This window comes from Neoarius graeffei, chromosome 21 (assembly GCF_027579695.1).
Source record: "Neoarius graeffei isolate fNeoGra1 chromosome 21, fNeoGra1.pri, whole genome shotgun sequence".
NCBI lineage: Eukaryota > Metazoa > Chordata > Actinopteri > Siluriformes > Ariidae > Neoarius > Neoarius graeffei.
This window is the reverse complement of record NC_083589.1, coordinates 19,995,597-20,021,691: the sequence shown is the minus strand read 5'-3', so window position 1 is coordinate 20,021,691 and position 26,095 is coordinate 19,995,597. Positions and strand designations below refer to the sequence as shown.

The following is a 26,095-nucleotide window of genomic DNA, read 5'->3' as shown; positions in this document are numbered from 1 at the left end:
TTGTGGTTGTAAGGTGGAAAAATGTGAAAAAGTTCAAGGGGTATGAATACTTTTTCAAGGCACTGTATATACCAAGTTTCAAGATATTGTCACGTTTTTCAAGTTCTGCTGCCAGAAACCAACCCTACCTCTTTACACTGACCTCAGCAGCCCATGGCGTAAGCCCACCAGACCCTTGGTCCAGGTGAGCTAAAAATTTAAATTTCTCACATTTCTTAGTATCAAAAGGCACATGTACTAATGTATAATCAATACATATACCAACTTTCAAGACCATACCACTCATAGTTTTCAAGTTCTGCTCCAGAAACAAAACCTACCCCTAGGACTAACCTGAGAGACTAAATCTGAAACTGTTTCCATGGAAACATGAAAAATTAAAATTTCTCAAAGTTCTTAGTATGAAAAGGCACATCTATATCACCTTGTTAACATGTATACCAAGTTTCAAATCTGTATAATGAATAGTTTTGGATATATGCTCCAGAAATGAACATTGCTCTTAGAAACTAAGTCAAAATCTATTTATGTAAAAGTTTGAAAAATACTTTTTTCCAAAAATCTAAAATAGCAACAGGCATCAGCTCACATGTTGCTTGATATGCATACAAAGTTTCATGAAGATATGTTCAGTAGTTTTAAAGATATGGCCTAGAAACGAAAACATGGATGGACAGACAGACAGCTGGATGGACTGTCTGTCCAGGCAACTGCTGCTTTTGCCTGAACAAGATCTCTGTTTTTCCGTTTCTGATAAGCAGCACACTTTCTTCTCAAATCTCATAAAAACAAATTAAAATGATCGTCTTTTATTCCACATTGCCACAAACATTTTAAGTAGCCACTTTACTCACATTGACACTACTTCTAGCACTTGACTTCCACACCATGTCTTCTGTCATTCCTGTAAACTTCACCTCAGCTTGTTCTTAAAGTTTGCACTTAAATAGAACTGATGAGCAATATTGCAGTATTTGTTCTGGGAAGGGGGGGGGGGAACCACTGAGGTCTGTGATTGGATAATAGGATGGATAAACATCTGCTCATTTTCCTGTTAGAACTTGTGGAAGTTCTCATTTGTTCTAGCTAAAGATTGTGTTAGTAAGAATGAAATTATCAAATGACAAACAGGAAATCATAATGTTTCTCTTGGAGCAGAGATGATTACATGCTGTTGATTATGAAGTACTGCAGTCCAATTTGTGATTAATTCTGATCTTTTTCTTTTATATTCAGTGTGTGATGACCATCTGTGCCTGTCATGAACATTCCAGTGTTCCTGCATTTCTGTTTTGGGGAATAGAGAATATGTTGAAAGACATGTCAATCATTTAGACATTAAACAAGCTCAGAGACATGAGAAGTGTGTTCATTGTGCACAGTAACTCAGACTGCACACAGTTCCACACTGAGCGTATAGTGACCTCTGATCCCTGGATAAAATTCCCCAGATCTCAGGCCCTTCAAAACCTGAGGGATAATTTAGAACAGCACATGAAAAACCACACAAACTCAAGCTGAACCTAATCCATGAAAGAAAGACCAGAAATGGAAAGGAAGAATGCTTGTTTAGTGTTTGTAATATGTTTTAAGTTGTATTTTACATATGCACAGTATGGCAGTTTTGATGGATAAATAACTAAAATTATATATTTAATCAGGGTTGCATGATACCATTTATCTTTTTCAGTACCAATACTAAAACTTTGATCAATAGCAGATAGATACCAGTGCAATATTTTATCAAAAAATAAATAAAGACAACTTGCACAAAATCAGTTTTGTTTATTCAATTAAACTCATGCACACATCAATTACACTGCAAAATATGCTTTAGTGCATAAAACACATGTCAATAAAAGTACAATTATGGCTAAACATTTCCTGTTTCAAAATTAACCCTTTGTTACAGGATCGGATTTGTTTTTTGTTTTTTTACCCCCAGTCCATATTTTTTCCTGGCATCAGTGCGATACCAATCCTGGGAATCAGATCAGTGCCATCTCTAGCATTTTATCTCTAGAAATTGTTTTGGTTGTATAAAATTATGTATTTAACATGAATTTTGTAGCAAGCTACTTATTATTCGACAGTTCTTCAAAATTAAATGTATGTCTTGCAAACTGTGTAATCAGCGTTTGAAGCCATGGACTAATGGTTAGAGAAGCAACTTTAGGACCAAATGATCACTGGTTTGATTCCCTGGAGCAGCAGGAATGGCTGAAGTGCCCTTGAACAAGTCACCTAACCTCAGGCTACTCTGGATTAAAGCATCTGCTAGATGCAATTAATGTAATGTCATCACTGTGGGTTTTTGTGTTTGTTTGTATAGAAAAAGCCCTTTTTGTTGTTAGGGGTGGTGGAGGTGTGGTGAGATAAGGATCCAAAAGCAGAACACAGACAGTAATCCAATAAATAAGGTGATTTAATCCAGGGGAAAAAGGGCGTGGCAAGAGGTAAACAAACAGGACAAAAACAGCAAAGTAGTCTGGGTAAAAAGAGACAAAAAAAAAACGACAAAAAACACAACAGGCAAAGACAAAAACACTAGTACAAAAAACCATGAACAAGAAAAAACACTTGGTGCAAAAAGCCATGAGACGCAATAGAAGCACAGAAACAGCTAGTGTAGCAAACGAGACGTTCTGGCAAAGTCAGAGTCTGGTCTTTAAATATGCAGCGGTGAAAACCAGGAAGTGAGTTCAGGTGAGGGATGGAGTTCCCGTCCTGGATCCAGATCGGCACTGATGTGGAAGAACCGTAATCTCCGGAGTGGATGTCTAGGGCGGAGCATGACAGTACCCTATCCCCCCCCCCCCTTCAACAAGCACCTCCAGGTGCTTTAGGAAGAGAGAAATAACTAGAGACCAGAGGTTTAAGCTGTGACACATGGAAAGTGGGGTGAATACGTTGCATGGTGAGTGGTAATGCCAGTCTGATGAAACATGGATTGATTACCTTGCTGATGAGGAAGGGTCCTAGATATCTGGTGGCCAGCTTACGGGAGACGGTTCTGAGTGGCAGATGGTGCATGGAGAACATGACTTGCTGCCCCACCCAGTAGGTGGGTGCCTTAGAGCAGCGTTTGTCAGCCTGCCTCTTGAATGCTAGGGCGGAGTGAATGAGTCTTCTCCGGGCCAATGCCCACGTCCTCCTGCAGTGGTGTATGAAGATCTGGGCTGGGGGTACGGCAACCTCTGCCTCTTGGTTGGGGAAGAGTGGTGGTTGGTAACCTAGGGAACACTGGAAGGGCAAGAGACCTGTGGCAGATGAAGGGAGAGGGTTGTGAGTGTACTTGACCCAAGGTAAGTACTTACTCCAAGAACCAGCATCCCTGGATGCCATGCACCTGAGTGCAACCTCCAAATCCTGATTGGCCTGTTCCGCCTGGCCGTTGGTTTGAGGATGAAAACCTGAGGAGAGACTACAGGTGGCCCCAATGAGTTTGCAGAAGGTCCTCCAGAACTGTGCAGTGAACTGAGGACCCCAGTTGGAGACAATGTCAGTGGGGAGTCCGTGTAGGTGGAAAATGTGAAGGATGAGTAATTCGGCGGTTTCTTTAGCTGTGGGAAGCTTGGGCAGAGGGATGAAATGGACTATCTTAGAGAAACTGTCAATAACTGTGGATGCATGTGTTGCCACCTGAGTTGGGGAGTCCTGTGACAAAGTCCAGGGCGATGTGAGACCAGGGTTGGTGAGGAGTTGGGAGCGGTCTTAGCAAGCTGGCAGGGGGACGATTGGCTGTCTTATTCTGGGCACATGTATCGCAGGCTGCCACAAACTCCTGGACGTCTTCCTTGATGGAGGGCCACCAGAAGCACTGTTAGATGAGCGCCAGGGTTCAAGCAGCTCCCAGATGACAAGCCAACTTGGAGCCATGACCCCACTGCAACACCTGGGTTCGCACAGAACAGGGAACAAACAGATGGTTAGGTGGCATGTTTGAGTTACCTTCTCCGGGGTCCTGCTCCAGGGCCTTCTGCACTAATGTCTCTACCTCAAGTAGGGCGGCCCCCACCAGACAGCATGGAGGGAGGATGGTTTTGGGCATATTAGACTCCTCCTGGCGGGCAGAGAATATCCTGGACAGGGTGTCGGGTTTAACGTTCTTGGAGCCTGGGTAATAGGAGAGCGTGAATCAGAATCAGGAGAAGAGACCGTCGGGCTTGCCGTGAATTAAGGCGTTTGGCGGACTTGAGATATTCTAGGTTTTTGTGGTCGGTCCAGACAAGGAAGGGGAGATCTGACCCTTCAAGCCAGTGCCTCCACTCCAAGGCTAGCTTAATGGCCAACAGCTCTCTGTCACCGATGTCGTAATTTCGTTCAGCAGGGGACAGCCGGTGAGAGAAGGAGCAGGGGTGGACCTTCTTATTGTTGGCCCTCTGGGAGAGAATGGCTCCAACCCCAGACTCGGAAGCGTCGACCTTCACGATGAACTGTTTGGTTGGATTGGGTATGGTGAGAATGGGTCCTGTGGTGAACTTGCGCTTGAGCATGGAGAAGGCTTTCTCTGCTTCCTCCCCCCACTTGAACAGAGTCTTAATCGAGGTCAATGCTATGAGAGGTCCAGCCACCATGCTGAAATCACAGATGAAGCACCTGTAGAAATTGGTGAACCCCAGGAAACGTTGGAGCTCTCGTTGTGAGGATGGGGTAGGCAAGTCAGCAACTGCCTCAAGCTTGAGGGGGTCCATCTGGATCCTAGCAGGGGAAATGATGAACCCCAGAAACGAGACAGAGTTCTGGTGGAATTCACACTTCTCCACCTTGACAATTTATTCTCTAGCAGGCGCTGGAGGACCTGCCAGACGTGGCCCCGATGTTCCTCCAGGGAGAGAGAGAAGATCAGGATGTCATCCAGGTACACAAAAACAAAGATGGTAAGAAAGTCCCTCAAGACGTCATTGACAAGTGCCTGGAAGACTGCGGGCATGTTAGTCAGGCCGAAAGGGACCACAAGGTACTCTTAGTGTCCCATGGTGGTGTTAAAGGCCATCTTCCCCTCGTCCCCCTCCCTGATTCTCACATGATGGTAGGCATTGCGTAAATCCATCTTAATAAATATCTTGGCTCCCTGGAGCAGTTCAAAGGCCGTGGTCATGAGCAGTAGTGGGTAACGGTTCTTGACCATGATGGCATTGAGACCTCGATAGTCAATGCAGGGGTGGAGTGACTTGTCCTTTTCCACGAAGAAGAATCCCACCCCTGCTGGAGAGGAGGAAGGGTGGACGATCCCAGCTGCCAGAGACTCAGATGTACTTCTCCATGGCTTGCCTTTCGACGAGAGAGAGAGAGAGCAGAGTCGCCCTTTGGGTGGTGCCATCCCGGGCAGGAGGTTGATTCCACAGTCATAGGGTCTGTGAGGAGGGAGGGACACTGCTTGGGTCTTGCTGAACACGAGTCTTAAGTCCAGATATTCCGGAGGCACATGAGAGGGGTCAGGAAACTTGCTGGCTGAAGGCTGCAATGGTTTGGCGGGAGGCAGAGCAGAGTTCAGGCAGGAAGCTAGGCAGGAATGGCTCCAGCCTAGGATGGTGTTGTCAGCCCAGTTAAGGTGGGGGTTGTGCTGCATTAACCAGGATAATCCTAGGATGATGGGTACATGGGGGTCATTCATGACATGGAGTTGGATGGTTTCTGAGTGGTTACCGGAAATCCTCAGGATAAGGTGGGTGATGGTGGTCAAGCCAGTTCCATTGAGTGTCAGGACAGTGAGAGGGACGTCGAGGGCAAGTAGCAGGATTCTCAGACGCTTAGCAGTGGCAGAGCAGATCAGGTTCCTGTCCACCCCTGAGTTGATGAGGGTCTGGAGATGGTGATGCTGGTTGTTGTGGATGACTACTGGGAGTAACGGACGATCAGTGGGGGGCTGGTTCCGAGAGATGCCCACCAGGGCCCCTCGATTCACTGGTGGGCTCATCCTTTTAGTGGGCAGGCTCAGCAGATGTGCCCTCGCTGACCACAGTAGAAGCAGGCCCCTGTGCTCCGCCGGTGTTATCGTTCCTCCACTGACACCCATACCCGGTCTACCTGCATGGATTCGACAGACAAGGCAGGAGGTGGAGAGCAGGTGAAGCTGGGGTGGGTCTTCTCTCTCTCCTCTGTTGCTGGATCTGGGCGTCGATGCGGTTGGCGAGGTCCATGAGACTGGAGAAGTCCAATGGCAGTTCCCACGATACCAGCTCATCCTTAATGGTGTCGGACAAGCCATGCAGGAACGTGTCGACCAGGGCGCTCTCGTTCCAACCGCATGATGCCGCCAACATCTGGAACTCGATGGCGTAGCCCGAGGTAGACCGGGACCCCTGCCGCAGCTCCAGGAGTTCCCCAGCCACCTCCCGGCTGGACAGAGAGCAGTTGAACGTTCGCCTCATCTCTTTGGAGAGATCTTTGAAAGAGGAGTAAAAGGGAGCGTCTGCATCCCAGACCGCTGTCCCCCACTCCCTGGCCTTGCTGGTGAGAAGTGTGATGATATATGCCACCTAGGAGCGTTCTATGGGGAAGGTCAGAGGGTGCAGCTCCATGATCAATGAGCACGGAGATAAGAACGATCTGCAAGTACCTGGCTCTCCATCATAGGGCTGAGGTGCTGGGAGTCTCGGCTCACAGAGAAAAGCAGTGACGGGAGCTGAAGTTGGAGACAGCTGGGTAGGGGTAGACACAGCTTGATAGTGCTGCATCTGTGTGGTGAGGAGGTTGAGTGAGTTGGACAGGGTGGCAAGGTTCTGGGTAATCTGTTGGAGGTCTTACTGGTGGGTCCTGAGGAGAGTCCCTTGTTGCTGGATGGCCGTTCTCAGATGGGTGAGTTCCACTGGATCCATGTTGGCCAGAATGTGCCATTAGGGGTGGTGGAGGTGTGGTGAGATAAGGATCCAAAAGTAGAATACAGACAGTAATCCAATAAATAAGGTGATTTAATCCAGGGGAAAAAAAGGGCATGGCAAGAGGTAAACAAACAGGACAAAAAAGAGAAAAAACTTGACAGAAACATGAGACAGGCAAAGACAAAAACACTAGTGCAAAAAACCATAAACAAGAGAAACTGCTTAGTGCAAAAAAAAAAAACCACAAACCAGAAAAATAGCTAGAGCAAAAAACCATTAGCCACAATAGAGGCACAGAAACAACTAGAGTAGCAAACAAGACATTCTGGTAAAGTCATAATCTGAGAACGGCCTTTAAATATGCAGCGGTGAAAACCAGAAAGTGAATTCAGGTGAGCGCTCGCTGAACGGGGAAGCAGGCAGGATGGAATTCCCGTCCCGGATTCGGGTTGGCGCTGACATGGGAGAACTGTAATCTCCGGAGTGGATGTCTGGGGCGGAGCATAACAAAATCAACCCATCATACTGCGTCAACATCATAACCCAATCTTGCTTGGCTTCAAAACATAACCCAATAGTTGTTTTGTTTATTAGAGTGTATCTAACAATTTGATTAAAAATGATTTAACTACATAAAAATCATGAAGCGAAAAGGGAAAAAGAAAAATGTTAAAGAAGAAAAAGGAAACACAAAGTGGTGAATAAAGGAAAAAGAAAAGGAAAACAAAAGGAGAGAAAAAACCCAGCTCTATCAACACAGAACATTATCTCATCTATCTCTGCCTTTATCTGTTATGTACAGTTCGTTTTTAGGCTACAAATAAATATGTAGAACACATTCAGGAACTCTTTTATTAAGCACTGATGACGTCAGCCAATTATTTATTATTTTTTGGAAATTGTTTCCAAATGTTACATACATTGATGAAATCTAAAAATGTTACTCATTTATATATTTTTTTTAACACTAGAGGGCTTGTGGACAGCCTTAAGAAGCCATTTTTGACACAGTTGTCTGGATGAATTCTTTAGTACTTAAAATGATGCTGACAAAATCCTAAACCCCCTGATGATAACCCTCAGGTAGGAGCGAGTGTCGTGCTTTTCAGAGTCAGCTACAATCTAGAGGCGAAGACCCGTCACCAGAATACATTTCAATTGTCTATTAGTTTCTATTACAGCGATAAAGATGAGAGTCAGCAGTAGTGATGATGCTAAAAACAAATCCTTAATTATTTTATGTATTTATTTGTTGTTAAATCTAAAATGTACCTGTGTACATAAAAATGTACCTTTGTTCCTAAAGCTGTAAGTACACAGAAGTCGTTTGTAAAGCAAGGTCCATTAATGTAACAGTGCTTATGGTCAGTAAAACTGTTGAAAATCTTTCCTTTGCACTTTTGTCAGTTAAATAAAGTTCACATGAATTAACAAATCAAATTTTTTTTAATTGCATTTTGGAAAATATCCCAACTTTGCTGGAGATGGGGTTAGTAGCTAACACAGTTAGCTTGTGCCACTAATAGCTAACACAAAGATAGAAAGAGGATCATACATTTACACAACTCAGGAATGTCTCTGGAAGCCATTTGTAAACAAGTTAAGTTTCAAAAATAATCAGTTCAAACTGATATGTATGTGAGATCTGTATAGCCACTTTGCCAAGCCACTTTGCTGAAAGAAGACCCAAATTGATTTCAGCTGAGAGGAAATTGGTTTGGATGGTCAGGAACAACCCAGTAACCATCAAGGCACAGGCCTGCCATTAACAATGTCACTGTCTAAAGTCAAGTGAGTTTTACATCACCATGGTCTAACAGGCTGCCATCTAGAAAAGAAGCTCCTGCTCCAACATCAACGCTGACTAAAATTTGCAGCTGACCACATGAACAAAGAAAAAGCCTTCTGGACGAAAGTTTTATGGTCAGACAAGAGAAAGATTGAGTTGTTTGACCACGGTGACCAGACATGCAGAGGAACACTGTATCAACTGTGCATGGTGGTGGTAGCATCATACTCTGGGGCTGTTTTACTGCCAATGGAACTGGTGCATTGCACAAAGTGGATGGAGTCATGAAGAAGGAGGATGACCTCGGAATTCTTCAGCATAACCTCAAACCCTCAGAAACTTGGAAACAACTGGGTATTCAAACAGGACAGTGACCCCAAACACACATCATAGCTAGTTGTGGAGGATGAGGCAGGCAAATATTAAGCTTAAAACAAGTCCTGACCTCAACCCTATCAAAAATATGTGGACTGTGTTTAAAAGTCAGGATCATTTTGACCTTGTGTTGATTTCGGAAAATCTAAAATGAATTGAGACTTATGCACCAATTTTTTTTTTCAATTAAAGATGTATGTGGTACAATCATAATGCCACAGAAAAAGAACAGTTCAGAGAAATCACTGAAATATTGCTATGATATTCATGTCCATAAAGAGTGTATGGAAACATCTGACATCAAGTGTATGTATGTATTTTCTGTTTCTTCTTCTTGTTGTTGTTCTTCTTCTTCTTGTGGCTGTTCCTGGACGTTTGGGGTCACCACAGTGGATCTGTTCCGCATATTTGATTTGGCATACAGTGGTGCTTGGTAGTTTGTGAACCCTTTAGAATTTTCTATATTTCTGCATAAATATGACCTAAAACATCATCAGATTTTCACACGAGTCCTACAAGTAGATAAAGAGAACCCAGTTAAATAAATGAGACAAAAATATTATACTTGATCATTTATTTATTGAGGAAAATGATCCAATATTACATATCTGTGAGTGGCAAAAGTATGTGAACCTCTCGGATTAGCAGTTAATTTGAAGGTGAAATTAGATTCAGGTGTTTTCAATCAATGGGATGACAATCAGGTGTGAGTGGGCACCCTGTTTTATTTAAAGAACTTCATGACCTGTTTTATTTAAAGAATCTATCAAAGTCTGATCTTCACAACACATGTTTGTGGAAGTGTATCATGGCATGAACAAAGGAGATTTCTGAGGACCTCAGAAAAAGCATTGTTGATGCTCTTCAGGCTGGAAAAGGTTACAAAACTCCAAGGAGCTGGTCATTGACTTTGGGAGGTCCAGAACAAGGTCACAACCAGTTCTGATCGAGGGAGTCGAGGTGGAGGCTGTGGATTCCTACAAGTACATCAGGCTGTGGCTGGACAGCAAGCTGGACTGGACTTACAACACCAACCACCTGTAAAGGAAGGGGCAGAGCAGGCTGTACTTCCTGAGGAGGCTGTGGTCCTTTAACATCTGCAGGAAACTCCTGTGGATGTTCTATCAGACCGTGGTCACCAGTGTCCTGTTTTACACCATGGTGGGCAGCACATCCAAGAAGGACACATCCAGGCTGGACAAATTGATCAGGCGGGCTGGCTCTGTGGTTGGCATGAAGCTGGACTCTCTGGTGACGGTGGCAGAGAAGAAGACTATGGACAAAATACTGAACATCATGGATGATGCCAGTCTAGTAGTAGTCTAGCCTGACAATAAACAATACTGGACAATGTGCAATATAATGTGCAATATAATGTGCAATACCTCTTCCATTGGCCCTTCCCCCCCTCTTTTCCATATCTTATTCTTATTCTTTTTAATATTTGTATATGCAAATACCTAATTTAATTTAATTTATCTAGAAATTTTTTTCTCTATTTCTGTTCTCCGTTTATCCTGTAATGATACTACTGGAATTTTAGTTTCCCTGAGGGAACCCGCCCAAAGGGATCAATAAAGTTCTATCTAATCTAATCTAATCTAATCTAAAAACCCTCTCTAAAGAGTTCGGACTCCACCAATCCAGTCAGATAGAATGTGTACAAATGGAGGAAATTCAAGACCATTGTTACCCTCCCCAGGAGTGGTCGACCAAGAAAGATCACTCCAAGAGCAAGGTGTGTAATAGTCGGCGAGGTCACAAAGGACCCCAGGATAACTTCTAAGCAACTGAAGGCCTCTCTCACATTGGCTAATGTTAATGTTCATGAGTCCACTGTAATGATATGAACAATTTGATTAGTCATCCTGAGTGATGTGATTCCCTATGAGCTAGATAGGTGGCGCATGCGCATACGGAAGCCTAGTGTTAGAACAGGTAGATGGAGTGGTGAACACAATTCAGAGTGTACGCCTGTAATATGAGTGTGCAACCAGTTACTAGATAAAGCTCGTTCTTTTCAAGTACCAGTGTGTTTATTGAAGAACCCACAACACAAACAAAACATGGTGTCAGAAGATGGACTTGAGGAGAAACTTCGACATTAAGAGTGAATTGGAGAGGATTGACTGAAAACATCTGATGCTAGTCCGGTGAGAACATAGCAAGTTAAGTCAACTGAGGGTTGTTAGCCTGTTTTCCGCGGGAGAAAAAGAGCATAAAAGAGCAAGTGCTACAACCACCACCCAGTCTACAACTGACAGGTAATGTGGCTGAGAATTGGAGGAAGTTTAAGCAACATTTTCAATTGTACTTATCAGCTATTGGTGCCGACGATAAGAGTGCAAAGACGAAAGCATCAGTGTTCTTACATGTAGTGGGCGAAGATGCGCTAGAAGTCTATAACAACTTTCAGTTTGACGCAGAAGATGACAAAATGAAATTGGATAAAATACTGAGGAAGTTCGAGGAGTACTGTATTCCGAAAAGAAACGTCACATTTGAGAGGCACAGATTTTTTACATGTGTTCAGAAAATGTGAGAGTCAATTGATCAGTATGTAACCGAGTTGAGGAACCGAAGCAAGACGTGTGAATTTGGAGAACTGACAGACTCGTTGATAAAAGACAGACTTGTTTGCGGAATTCCAGATAATAGTCTACGAGAAAGGCTACTGAGAGAAGAAAAATTGGACTTAGAGAAAGCAATTACTATGTGCAGAGCGGCGGAAACAGTCAGAACGCAAGCAAAAGAACTGGTCGGTGAGAGTTGCAACGTCGATGCAGTGAGAAGAGAAGAACGAGGAGCAGTCAGGAAGAAAAGAGGCGCTCCCGACGTCAAGAGTGAAACGAGACTAGCGCACAGAGACGTGCAAGGAAAGGCATGCAGTCGATGTGGCACGCAGCATCCTCCCAAAAAATGCCCCGCGTATGGTAAAGTGTGTAATAATTGCAACAAAAAGAACCATTATGCAAGACAGTGCATGAGTCAGGCACAACAGAGCAAAGTGCATACAGTGAATGAGAGTGACTCTGAGGAATTCTATGTGGATGTAGTAACAGAATAAAATACAGACAAGAAAGATTGGATGCTGAACCTGAAAGTGAATGATGCAAACATTGTGATGAAATTAGACACTGGAGCTCAAGCAAATGTGATTTCAGAGACTGTGTTTAACAAAATCAGACCCAGACCTAAATTACATGCAACAAAAGTGAAAGTGAGTGGATATTCCGGAGCAGCAATACCTGTTAAAGGAAAATGCATGGTCAAAGTGACACATAAGGACAAAGAGCATACACTGGCGTTCATAGTAGCGGCCGGGAATGTACAGACCATATTAGGATTAGCTGCTTGTGAGAGACTGAATCTAGTAAAAAGAGTGTTAACAGTGGAAAATGCAGATACAGAGTATGACGAACTGATGGAAGAGTACAAGGATCTGTTTCAGGGTCTAGGCTGTCTTCCTGGAGAGCACACGATCCAAGTTGACAAGACAGTATCACCAGTCATCAATCCATGCCGAAAAGTGCCATTTGCTCTTCATAAGCCCATGAAAGAAGAATTGGACAGGATGGAAAGACTGGGAGTGATCGAGAGAATAGACAAACCAACTGACTGGGTGAGTTCTCTGGTCATTGTGAACAAAAAGAATGGCAAACCTAGAATATGTATGGACCCAAGAAATTTGAACAGAGCTATAAAGCGAGAACATTTCAAATTACCCACGAGAGAGGAAATAATGTCACAGTTTGCCAACGCAAAGTATTTTAGCAAATTGGATGCGTCTTCTGGATTTTGGCAACTCAAATTGGACAGTGCAAGCTCAAAATTGTGCACGTTTAACAGCCCTTTTGGCAGATACCGATTTTTGAGATTACCATTCGGCATAGCCTCAGCGCCTGAGGTGTACCATAAGACAATTCATATGATCTATGAGCATCTGGAAGGTGTAGACACATCAATGGACGACATAATCATATGGGGAAGTACAAAAGCTGAACACGACAAGAGACTGAAAGGTGTCCTAGAAGCGACAAGAAAAGCAAACTTAAAACTGAACAAAGAGAAATGCCAGCTGGGCGTGAAAGAACTGACATTTGTTGGAGACATACTGAGCAGCGAAGGGGTTAGGCCTGATCCCAGAAAAGTGTCAGCAATAGAAAACATGCCAAGGCCACAATGCAAGAAAGACATGCAGCGGTTCAATGGAATGATAAACTACATGGGAAAGTTTATACCCAATCTCTCTGAACGCATGGCACCACTGAGACAACTAACCGAAAAGAAAACAGAATGGGAGTGGAGTCATGAACATGAAAAAGCATGGAAAGACCTGAAGACACAGCTTACACTTGAACCGGTACTTAGATTCTATGATCCAGCTAAACCCATCAAGATCTCATCCGATGCATCACAGAGTGGACTAGGAGCTGTTCTTCTGCAGCTGTACGATGAATGGCAGCCAATTGCATATGCATCACGCTCAATGACAGACGCGGAGATGCGTTATGCACAAATCGAAAAAGAACTGTTGAGTATAACTTATGCCTGTGAGAGATTTCACCAGTTCGTGTCAGGACAGGAAATTAGTGTGGAAACTGATCATAAACCATTGATCGCACTGTTTCAAAAGCCACTCAATGACTGTCCACTGAGAATCCAGAGAATGATGATTCGCCTTCAACACTACTCTTTGACAGTGACATATACACCAGGTAAGCTGATGTACACAGCCGACACCTTGTCAAGAGCAGTTGACCCAAAGGAACCGGTGAGCAGTAACATAAATGATGATGTGAATGCTTATGTGGACAAGATCACAAGTGCCTTACCTGTTTCTGATGTCAAGATGGAACTGATAAAGACAGAGACATACAAAGATCAAACTTTAAAAAGATTATGTCAAATCATCAAAGATGGATGGCCCAACACAAAGCAAGATTGTTCACCTGATATCACAGAATACTGGAATTGCAGAGCAGAGTTGTCCGTAGTTGACGACATCATCTACAAGGGCAGTAAGATCGTCATTCCAAAGAGTCTACGACATGACATGCTCAAGAAGATTCATGCAGGGCATCTTGGAATTGAAAAGTGTCGTAAAAGAGCTCGCGAGGTGATGTACTGGCCGCGGATAAATCGAGACATCGCAAATGAAGCGTCTGATTGCTCAACATGTCTGAGATATCAATCAAGCAATCCAGCTGAAACACTCAAACCACACACAGTGCCTGACAGACCATACCAAAAAGTGGGTGCTGACCTGTTTGAATGTGCTGGAAGAGACTACATTGTCATGACAGATTACTACTCGTTATATCCAGAGGTTAGTAGACTGAACACTACAACAGCGGAGGCAGTAATAACAGCCATGAAAGCCATCTTTGCGAGACATGGAGTGCCAAGTGAGGTCTTCTCAGATAATGGACCGCAATTTTCCAGTGAGAGCTTCAAACGCTTTGCTGAGGAATGGAACTTTGTGCACACAACATCGAGTCCGCATTACCCACAGTCGAATGGACTAGTTGAAAAATCAGTTCAGACTGTGAAGAGACTGCTGTACAAAGCCATGGACAGTGGAACAGACTACTACCAAAGCCTGCTCGTGTACCGCACAACACCGCTGGAGTGTGGTATGTCACCTGCAAGACTCCTCATGGGACGCAGACTGAGATCAAACCTGCCTATTCAGGAAAAGCTGCTGAAAACAAAGGAGGGAGGAAAGGTGAAGAGGTACAAAGAACAGCAGAAAGCAAAACAAAAGTTCTACTATGACAGAGGGACACAGAACTTATCTGAACTGCATACTGGCGACAAGGTGCGACTCAAAGACAAAACCAACACATGGGCACAGAAAGCAACTGTCCTGAAAGAGATTCAACCAAGATCATACAACATTCAGACAGAAGATGGCGCTGTGCTGAGGAAGAATCGCCGTGACATCCTGGGGCCAGCCAAAGCAGATCAGCCGTCTGATGAAGCAGCCGAGCAACGTCAGCATCCAGAGAATCCATCATCCGAGGCAACAGATCCTGCTCCGAGTCCAGAACAACCCCTCAAGAGATCTTCAAGGATTATAAGACCACCTGAGAGACTGATTGAACAGATTTAGTATCGTAGTTCAGTCAGGATGTGGTAACATTTTTGAAATTTAGTTTTACATAGTTTGATGGATTTTCAGATTAAAGTAAGTAAATTACAATAGAGTAACTGTAAGGTTAAAGTAAGTTCAAAAGGTTTAAAGGTGCATGAGCCATCATTTTAGGGGGCGTCGTGGCTCGGGTGGATGGGGCGCCGTGCTGTGGATCCGGGGACCTGGGTGCGGTTCCGGCCCAGGGTCGTTTCCCGGTCCCTCCCCGTCTCTCTCTCCCGCTCGTTTCCTGTCTCTGCATTGTCCTATCCAGTAGAGGTGAAAAAGCTAAAAAAAAATCTAAAAAAAAAAAAAAAAGAGCCATCATTTTAAAAATATAATACTTTTACTTAAAGAAGGGAGATGTAATGATATGAACAATTTGATTAGTCATGTGATTCCCTATGAGCTAGATAGGTGGCGCATGCACATACGGAAGCCTAGTGTTAGAACAGGTAGATGGAGTGGTGAACACAGTTCAGAGTGTACGCCTGTAATATGAGTGTGCAACCAGTTACTAGATAAAGCTCGTTCTTTTCAAGTACCAGTGTGTTTATTGAAGAACCCACAACACAAACAAAACATCCACCATCAGGAGAACATTGAACAACAATGGTGTGCATGGCAGGGCTGCAAGGAGAAAGCCACTGCTCTCCAAAAAGAACATTGCTGCTCGTCTGCAGTTTGCTAAAGATCACATGGACAAGCTAGAAGGCTATTGGAAAAATGTTTTGTGGACAGATGAGACCAAAATAGAACTTTTTGGTTTAAATGAGAAGCATTATGTTTGGAGAAAGGAAAACACTGCATTCCAGCACAAGAATCTTATCCCATCTGTGAAACATGGTGGTGGTAATATCATGGTTTGGGCCTGTTTTGCTGCATCTGGACCAGGATGGCTTGCCATCACTGATGGAACAATGAATTCTGAATTATACCAGCAAATTCTAAAGGAAAATGTCAGGACATCTGTCCACAAACTGAATCTCAAGAGAAGGTGGGTCATGCAGAAAGACAACGACCCTAAGCACACAAGTCGTTCTACCAAAGAATGGTTAAAGAAGAATAAAGTTAATGTTTTGGAATGGCCAAGTCAAAGTCCTGACCTTAATCCAATTGAAATGTTGTGGAAGGACCTGAAGCGAGCAGTTCATGTCAGGGAACCCACCAACATCCCAGAGTTGAAGCTGTTCTGTACAGAGGAATGGGCTAAAATTCCTCCAAGCCGGTGTGCAGGACTGATCAACAGTTACCGGAAACGTTTAGTAGCAGTTATTGCTGCACAAGGGGGTCACACCAGATACTGAAAGCAAAGGTTCACATACTTTTGCCATTCACAGATATGTAATTGTGGCAGCGGGGGCATGGTCAACCACCGGTCTGTGACAGGAGGGCGGAGTCAGGGAAGGTGAGTGGCAGAATCACTACACCTGAGAGCAATTAACCTGTTTGTGTGTCTTCCCAGTGACCGCGCCCTATATAAGGAGGGAGAGCAGACAGCAGAGGGGCTCAACCCTGAACGAGACACTCGTCGTGTGTGTGTCTATTTGAATTGTTAGACTGAAAAGTGTGACAATAAACGCTAAGTTGGACCTGATCTCTGTCCTGCCGTCCTCTGTGCTCCACCCACCAGTATTGATAGTTCAGAGTGCAGAGGGAAAGCCCGGGCTGGTTTGCTGGCGCTGCGGGGAGCCGGGCCACATTCAACAGCAGTGCACGGCAATGGAAGTGGGCGCGGTGGTTCGGATCCCCGACGCGCCAGAGGCCGCCCTCAATCGGGCCGGAGCGTATCGCATACCGGTGAGTATCCAAGGAGCTACATATCAGGCGTTGGTGGATTCTGGTTGTAATCAGACCTCAATTCGCCAAAGCCTGGTTCAAAATGAGGCATTGGGGGGAGCACAAGGGGTGAAGGTGTTGTGTGTGCACGGGGATGTTCACCGCTACCCTTTGGTGTCGGTCCACATTATTTTCAGAGGGGAAAAATTCATAGTGAAGGCGGCGGTTAATCCTCACCTTACCCACTCTTTAATTTTGGGGACTGATTGGCCAGGATTTCAGGGTTTAATGACACGCCTAGTAGAGAGTGGGTCCTGCCATTTGACAGGGGGAGTTCCCGGTGTCGCTTTGGCAGGAGCAGCTGTCGCAGAGCCGTCTACGTCATCTCCGCGTCAGAGTGAGGAGCTGCCGGCTCCTCCTCTCTCTATTGGGGAATCCCTCGCGGATTTCCCATTAGAGCAGTCGCGAGACGAGACTCTGCGGCATGCGTTTGACCAAGTGAGAGTAATCGATGGTCAAACGCTCCAGCCGAACGCCACCCCGTCCTTCCCCTACTTCGCGATTATGAAGGCTAGATTATACCGAGTGACGCAGGACACTCAAACTAAAGAACGAGTCACGCAGCTTTTAATTCCGAAGAGCCGCTGGGAATTGGTATTCCAGGCGGCTCACTTTAATTCCATGGCTGGACACTTAGGGCAGGATAAAACACTAGCCCGAATAATGGCCCGATTCTATTGGCCGGGGATTCGCGGCGATGTCCGTAGGTGGTGTATGGCATGCCGCGAATGCCAGTTAGTAAATCCAGCGGCCATTCCAAAAGCGCCTTTGCGCCCTCTACCGTTAATCGAGACCCCATTTGAGAGAATTGGGATGGATCTTGTCGGGCCATTAGATCGGTCAACACAAGGGTACCGCTTTATATTAGTTCTAGTGGACTATGCAACGCGATACCCGGAAGCAGTGCCTCTTCGCAATATCTCAGCACGCAGTATTGCGGAGGCACTCTTCCGCGTCATCTCCCGAGTTGGAATCCCGAAAGAGATTCTGACTGATCAAGGCACCTCGTTTATGTCACGAACACTGAACGAACTGTATGGGTTATTAGGTATTAAGCCGATCCGCACCAGCGTGTATCACCCACAAACGGACAGTTTAGTGGAACTGTTTAATCGCACCCTTAAAAACATAATTAAAAAATTTGTAAGTGAGGACGCGCGTAACTGGGATAAATGGATCGAACCCTTGCTCTTTGCAGTGCGAGAGGTCCCCCAAGCCTCCACGGGGTTCTCCCCGTTTGAATTATTATATGGGCATAAGCCGCGCAGCATTTTAGATGTGCTGCGAGAAAATTGGGAGGAGGGACCTTCACCAAGCAAAAATGAAATTCAATACGTTATTGACCTGCGCGCAAAACTCCACACACTCACACACCTAACCCAGGAGAATTTGCGGCAGGCCCAAGAACGGCAAACCCGCCTGTACGACAAGGGTACGCGCCTTAGAGAGTTCGCACCGGGAGAGAAAGTACTTGTACTGTTGCCCACATCGAGCTCTAAATTAGTCGCCAAGTGGCAAGGACCCTTTGAGGTCACACGGCGAGTCGGGGACGTCTACTATGAGGTGAGGCGAATGGACAGGGGTGGGGCGCTACAGATTTACCACCTCAACCTACTCAAACTCTGGAACGAGGAGGTCCCCATGGCGTTGGTGTCGGTGGTTCAAAAAGGAACATTAGCATCACGTCCCTCTCCGGTCCCCTGTGGAGACCACCTCTCCCCGACCCAACTCGCGGAGGTTGCCCAGTTGCAGACCGAGTTTTCGGACGTGTTCTCGCCCCTGCCCGGTCGCACTAACCTCATAGAGCACCACATAGAGACGCCCCCGGGGGTGGTAGTGCGTAGCCGCCCTTACAGGCTACCCGAACACAAAAAAAGGTGGTTCGGGAAGAACTTCAGACCATGCTTGAAATGGGCATCGTCGAGGAGTCCCACAGTGACTGGAGCAGCCCGGTGGTCTTGGTACCCAAGGCCGACGGGTCGGTCCGGTTCTGTGTGGACTATAGAAAAGTCAACGCGGTGTCTAAATTCGACGCATACCCAATGCCTCGTATTGATGAGTTGCTCGATCGACTAGGCACGGCTCGCTTTTATTCGACACTGGATTTGACGAAGGCATATTGGCAGATCCCCTTGACTCCACTATCCCGAGAAAAAACGGCCTTTTCCACACCGTTTGGGTTACACCAATTCATCACACTTCCGTTTGGGCTGTTTGGGGTGCCCGCTACGTTTCAGCGGCTGATGAACCGGGTCCTCCACCCCCACGCCACCTATGCGGCCGCCTATCTTGATGACATCATCATATATAGTAATGACTGGCCGAGGCACCTGGAACACCTCAGGGCCGTCCTTAGGTCGCTGAGGCGAGCGGGTCTCACAGCCAACCCAAAGAAGTGTGCGATTGGGCGGGTGGAAGTATGGTATCTGGGCTTCCACTTGGGCAACGGGCAGGTGCGTCCCCAAATTAATAAGACAGCAGCGATTGCGGCTTGCCCGAGGCCCAAGACCAAAAAGGGGGTGAGACAGTTCCTGGGGCTGGCTGGCTATTATCGTAGGTTTATACCTAATTATTCGGACGTCACCAGCCCGCTGACTGATCTCACTAAAAAGGTGGCACCAGATCCGGTCCAGTGGACGGAGCAATGCCAGCGGGCTTTCTCTGAGGTAAAGGCTGCACTGTGTGGGGGGCTACTATTACACTCCCCTGACTTTTCTCTCCCTTTTGTGTTGCAGACCAACGCGTCGGACAGAGGGCTGGGGGCGGTTTTGTCCCAGCAGATGGAGGGGGAGGACCACCCCGTCCTGTACATTAGCAGGAAGCTGTCAGTGCGTGAGGGGCGCTACAGCACAATCGAAAAAGAGTGTCTAGCGATCAAGTGGGCAGTCCTCGCCATCCGTTACTACCTGCTGGGGCGCCCTTTCACCCTCTGTTCAGACCACGCGCCCCTCCAGTGGCTCCACTGCATGAAGGATGCCAACGCGCGGATCACCCGTTGGTATCTGGCACTCCAGCCCTTCAATTTCAAGGTGGTCCACAGGCCGGGGGCGCAGATGGTCGTGGCGGACTTCCTCTCCCGTCAAGGGGGGGGAAGTCGGCTGCAGGCCGGACGGCTGCCCGGCCTGAGTCGGGTGGTGGGGGTATGTGGCAGCGGGGGCGTGGTCAAGCGCCGGTCTGTGACAGGAGGGCGGAGTCAGGGAAGGTGAGTGGCAGAATCACTACACCTGAGAGCAATTAACCTGTTTGTGTGTCTTCCCAGTGACCACGCCTTATATAAGGAGGGAGAGCAGACAGCAGAGGGGCTCAACCCTGAACGAGACACTTGTCGTGTGTGTGTGTCTATTTGAATTGTTAGACTGAAAAGTGTGACAATAAACGCTAAGTTGGACCTGATCTCTGTCCTGCCGTCCTCTGTGCTCCACCCACCAGTATTGAACTACTACAGTAATATTAGATCAGTTTCCTCAATAAATAAATGACCAAGTATAATATTGTTGTCTCATTTGTTTAACTGGGTTCTCTTTATTTACTTTTAGGGTTTGTGTGAAAATCTGATGATGTTTTAGGTCATATTCATGCAGAAATATAGAAAATTCTAAAGGGTTCACAAACTTTCAAGCACCACTGTAGGTTTTACACCAGATGCCCTTCCTGACACAACCCTCCCCAGTGTATCCGGGCTTGGGACCAGTACTATGCACTATCTAGTACAACCCCAGTGACTGGGTATTTACATCGGTAAATACATAGGTAAAACTAGAAAAGCACTCGGAGAGTGCAGACCTCCGCCAAGAATCCTTTAAAAAAATCTGGGATCCAGAAGGTGATCCGGATCACTGCCAAAATTTAATGGATTGTTACTTGTGCCCAGTCACACCTCTGGAAAAAATTTCAGAGCAATCCGTTCATAACTTTTTCTGTAATGTTGCTAACAGACAAACAAACAAACAAACCAATGCTACCGAAAACATAACCTCCTTGGCGGAGGTAGTAAACAAACAAACTAATGTTATCCTATTATTTACCTATGTATGTATTTTGTTTGTTTAATTATTATTGCTTATCATTAGCTTTTTTACATTTTTAATGAGGGCGGCACAGTGGTGTAGTGGTTAGCGCTGTTGCCTCACAGCAAGAAGGTCCGGGTTCGAGCCTGTGGCCGGCAAGGGCCTTTCTGTGTGGAGTTTGCATGTTCTCCCTGTGTCCGCGTGGGTTTCCTCCAGGTGCTCCGGTTTCCCCCACAGTCCAAAGACATGCAGGTCAGGTTAACAGGTGACTCTAAATTGACCGTAGGTGTGAATGTGAGTGTGAATGGTTGTCTATGTGTCAGCCCTGTGATGACCTGGCGACTTGTCCAGGGTATACCCCGCCTTTCGCCCGTAGTCAGCTGGGATAGGCTCCAGCTTGCCTGCGACCCTGTAGAAGGATAAAGCGGCTAGAGATAATGAGATGAGATGAGGTGTGAATGTGAGTGTGAATGGTTGTCTGTCTATGTGTCAGCCCTGTGATGACCTGGCGACTTGTCCAGGGTGTACCCCGCCTTTCGCCCGTAGTCAGCTGGGATAGGCTCCAGCTTGCCTGCGACCCTGTAGAAGGATAAAGCGGCTTGAGTTAATGAGATGAGATGAGATGAGATATGTAGTTTATTACCCAAGCTATCTGCACTTCTATCTTAATATGAGATTTATTGTATTAGTTTTATTATTATTATTAGTAGTAGTATAACTCAGAAATCTTTAATTTAACAAAAAAATTTAGCGATGAAATGTTTTTATGAAGAAGTGTTCCAAGCTATTCCCTAATTATTTTATTGCTGAGTCAGTGAGCTCACATTAGTTTGTTTATCACATGTTTTATGTTCATTATTGTTATTATTATTATTATTTATATATGTAGTTTATTGTCCATTTTATTTGCAATGATAATTCTGGGGCGGCACGGTGGTGTAGTGGTTAGCGCTGTCGCCTCACAGCAAGAAGGTCCTGGGTTCGAGCCCTGGGGCCGGCGAGGGCCTTTCTGTGTGGAGTTTGCATGTTCTCCCCGTGTCCGCGTGGGTTTCCTCCGGGTGCTCCGGTTTCCCCCACAGTCCAAAGACATGCAGGTTAGGTTAACTGGTGACTCTAAATTGACCGTAGGTGTGAATGTGAGTGTGAATGGTTGTCTGTGTCTATGTGTCAGCCCTGTGATGACCTGGCGATTTGTCCAGGGTGTACCCCGCCTTTCACCCGTAGTCAGCTGGGATAGGCTCCAGCTTGCCTGCGACCCTGTAGAAGGATAAAGCGGCTAGAGATAATGAGATGAGATGAGATGATAATTCTGGAGAAGTTGCTTCATTTGTGACCTTCATTTGAAGTGTAGTAACGGTAAATAATTAAACAAATACTTAAATAAATTAATTTTAAAAAGACGTGTTTGCTGTTACAATGAGCTCATATTTTTATTTGTTTTATCTCTTTACACTACTGTTTTAATGTGATTTATTTTATTACTATTTTGTTTCATGAGGTATTTTGTGATTCAGAAACTTCAAATTGGAGAAAATGTAGAGATGAAGAGTTTCCGTGGAAGCAGCCAATGAGCGCTCACTATGATCCTGTGTGCGCGCTGTGAGACCAGCGGACCAATCAGCGGCCGTCTTTTTGTAACACAGAGACGGCTAAGTGGGTTTGTTTGGGTGTTAGAGTCTGTTCAGCGGACGGTGAGAATTGGGTTGGATTTCGTACAATAGCAGTGCTGTACGATGCATTTCTGGGTATTTTTTTTACTTTATTTCCTGCTGTGTATACATTAAATTATCAGACAGTTGTGTTGTCATTGCAATGGCCTGCGAAAACTATCAGCGCTAGAATAGGAATCTGAGCCAGGTCTTTGGCATTTTTTATTCTTTATTAATTTTTTTTTGTGTATTATTGTGCATTTAAACCAACTGTGTGATTTAGTAAAGGAGTCAGTAATGATAAGTGCTGCTGTCATTGTATCTTGTTTGTTTGTTCCTCGGAATATCAATAAGGTAAAGACAAGCTAGCTAAAACTGGTTACTGAACTGGAAGACTGTAAGTAGAAACCAGCAACTGAGCTGTAAGGTAATCTGTTTGTAATATTTATGTTTTTATACAAAAGATCATTTAGGTTTACCTGTGATCACTAACATGGTTCACAAATTCTACAATTATCACATTTGCACACATCATGGTGCTGCCTTTCAGTCTGTTTACTTCTCATATTATGACATTGTCATATGTATTATTCTGTCTCACTGTTCATGTCTCAGCAACACTTTCATTTTCACATCAGGGATTAATACAGGTTTATCTTTTTATATCCTTCTCCACAGGTTCATCTCTAGTGCTGAGCTGCTTGGCTTTGTTGGGAAAATAAAAGGTAAATGAAAGAACCATTTTTATAAACTTATAAATCAGCTTAACTTTCCTCAAGACACAATTTCCAAGCAGTGCAATCCACAACGTTTTTTTTTAAGCATCCCAGAGAATAGAGTAAATGCAATGTTTTTTCTGCTTTCACTTTGTTTTAAATTCAAGTGTCCTCTCTGCATCTGCTAGATGTGAGGTGTGTTTGTGAGAGACTGTCAAGGAGCAGCATGTTTAAGCGGTGATCTGAGCCCAGAGCCCTGGTCATGGAGGCCCGCTTTGGGAATGTGGTGTTCAGCTCACGCTTCGACTCTGGGAACCTGGGCCGAGTGGAGAAGGTGGATGCGCCCGAACATGATGCTGAGAGAAGCTCGTTCTCGCATGTCGACTATGAGTTCAATCTCTGGACTAAACCTGACTGTGCAAACACTGAGTTCGAGAATGGGAACCGGTAAGAATGTTGTATTTGGTCACCCTGGTCAATTTGAATCCAAACCGTCACACCCATATGTGGTTCGTCTCCAAACTGTTACCACAAAATTGGAAGTGCATAATTCTATAGGATGATAGTATGACCATTTCCCTTCACTTGAACTAAGAGGACCAAACCTGTTCCAGCATGACAATGCCCCTGTAAACAATGTGAACTCCATGAAGACATGGTCATGCCAAGGTTGGAGTAGAAGAACTTGAGTGACCTGCACTGATCCCGACCTCAACCCTACTAAACACTTTTGGGATGAACTGGAACACCGACTGTATCCCAGACCTCCTCATCCAACATCAGTACCTGATCTCACAAATGCTTTTGTAGCTGAATGATCACAAATCCCCACAGCCACACCCTAAAATCTAGTGGAAAGCCATCCCATAAGGGTGGCGCTTATTATAACCATAAACACAGGGGGACTAAATCTGGAAAAAAGATGTTCAAAATGCACATTTGACTGTGATGGTCAGGAGTCCACATACTTTTAGCCATATAGTGTACAATAAAATATAGCCTAAGGTATGATGCATAGCTCTTGAATACTGCATAAAATCCATGATGATGACAAATTGATACAAATAATCTAAAACAAAGATACAGGATGGGCATGCACAAAGGCATCTAACACTTTGATGGAAATGATAATGATCATGATAATTCTGAATGAAGCAATGAGTTTAAAATGGGCTTTAGTTAGAAATGTGCACAGTCATTCCATACAACCTTCTCCCAAATATCTTACTGATTTTAACAAAACAGTATCTTTTTCCTAAAGTGATGTGTTGTCTGTGTGTCCATATGAGTGCAGATCCTGGTTCTACTTCAGCGTGCGTGGCGTGTTGCCGGGTAAACTGCTGAAGATTAATGTGATGAACATGAATAAACAGAGCAAGCTGTACTCTCAAGGCATGGCTCCATTTGTGCGCACTTTTCCTGTGAAAATGCGCTGGGAGAGAGTCCGAGACCGACCAACATTCGAGGTAGTACTTGTGTCTGTTCTTATTCTTTCTCTTTAACACTGCTTGATTTGCAGGGCATTGTACCTCTTCTGATTTTCTGCATTCTTGCATATTTTTATCAAACTGTTAAATACAATCATGGGCTTCTGTTTAGCTCAACGCTTTGTGATAATTCAGTCTTTGGACTCTTTGGTTCCTTTTAGCCCTAATGGCTGCAACAAGAGATTTCCTGTCTCTCACAGCACTGTGGACAAAACGTTGTCCTTTGTGACACTTTCTACTTTTGTTAAATAGCAAAGCCAAGAAGCCTTTATTTGTCACACGCACACTCAAGCACAGACTTAAGCACACAGTGAAATTAAACCTCTGCATTTAACCCATGTGAAGCAGTGAGCACACACAAGTGAGCAATGAGCACACACACATGCCCAGAGCAGTGGGCAGCTATGCTGCAGCACCCAGGGAGCAGTTGGGGGTTAGGTGCCTTGCTCAAGGACACTTCAGCCCAACTTTCAGGCCAAGGCTGCCCCATGTTAACCTAAGTGCATGTCTTTGAACTGTGGGGAAAACCAGAGCACCCAGAGGAAACCCATGCAGACACGGGGAGAACATGTAAACTCCACACAGAAAGACCCCTGTCAAACACTGGGCTCAAACCCAGAACCTTCTTGCTGTTAGGCAGCAGTGCTAACCACTACACAACCATGCCCATGCTGTGAAATTCTCTTCTTTGCATAATCATTTAAATGTTTAAGCAGTGCAGTATTTTGGTTTTTCCTTTGAAATCTATCATTCACTGAGGGGCCAAAGGGTGAGCAATGCAGAAAATCTGGAAAATTATATTTTGTTGCAAAACCCTGCAAAAAAATAATCTAGTCATTTTTTTTTCACTTTTCTGACTGTCCGTAAACAAATTTGAGTGACTTCCATGTTTGTGTGTGTGTGTGGGGTCCCCCCCACATAGATGTCAGAGAATCAGTTCACTTTGTCGTTTGTGCATCGTGTGCTGGAAGGGAGAGGAGTCCTCACGTACTTTGCTTTCTGCTATCCGTTCTCGTATACTGAGTGCCAGGACATGCTTCTGCAGCTCGACCAAAGACTGCTCAGCCATTCTCACACACTGGGGCCATGCAGGTATACACACTCACTGTCTCTTCTTACACTGCCCCTTATTTTTCTCATACTTGTTTCTTATTTTTTCCTGACATGCTTTGTTCACTGTCATTCATTGATTAATTTCTTTGCAGTAATTCACTGATAGCAGCAAAAATTTGAGAATCAGTTCCTGGTTGTTTGTTTCTGAAATGAATTAACTAGT

At 45.0% G+C, this 26,095-nt stretch overlaps 1 protein-coding gene and 1 long non-coding RNA gene across 18 annotated transcripts in view; one reads left to right on the top strand and one right to left on the bottom strand.

The window, feature by feature from the left end:
- LOC132869564 (uncharacterized) overlaps positions 1 to 941 on the bottom strand; it is a 59,409-nt gene extending 58,468 nt beyond the window's left edge. For all 10 annotated transcript variants that reach the window (XR_009650987.1, XR_009650986.1, XR_009650994.1 and 7 more), the window contains exon 1: positions 855 to 941. This is a non-coding gene — a long non-coding RNA (uncharacterized LOC132869564). The remainder of the gene's footprint in view (positions 1 to 854) is intronic.
- Positions 942 to 22,611: 21,670 nt separating this feature from the next.
- agbl5 (AGBL carboxypeptidase 5) overlaps positions 22,612 to 26,095 on the top strand; it is a 70,156-nt gene continuing 66,672 nt past the window's right edge. For 3 of the 8 annotated variants that reach the window (XM_060902801.1, XM_060902803.1, XM_060902802.1), the window contains exons 1-5: positions 22,612 to 23,043; positions 23,295 to 23,341; positions 23,521 to 23,779; positions 24,627 to 24,798; positions 25,742 to 25,911. In XM_060902801.1, the coding sequence (XP_060758784.1) occupies positions 23,595 to 23,779; positions 24,627 to 24,798; positions 25,742 to 25,911 (527 nt within the window). In that variant the 5' untranslated portion in view covers positions 22,612 to 23,043; positions 23,295 to 23,341; positions 23,521 to 23,594. Of the gene's footprint in view, positions 23,044 to 23,294; positions 23,342 to 23,520; positions 23,780 to 24,626; positions 24,799 to 25,741; positions 25,912 to 26,095 lie in introns of those variants that run through there. The other 5 variants (XM_060902798.1, XM_060902799.1, XM_060902797.1 and 2 more) reach the window with 5 other exon arrangements.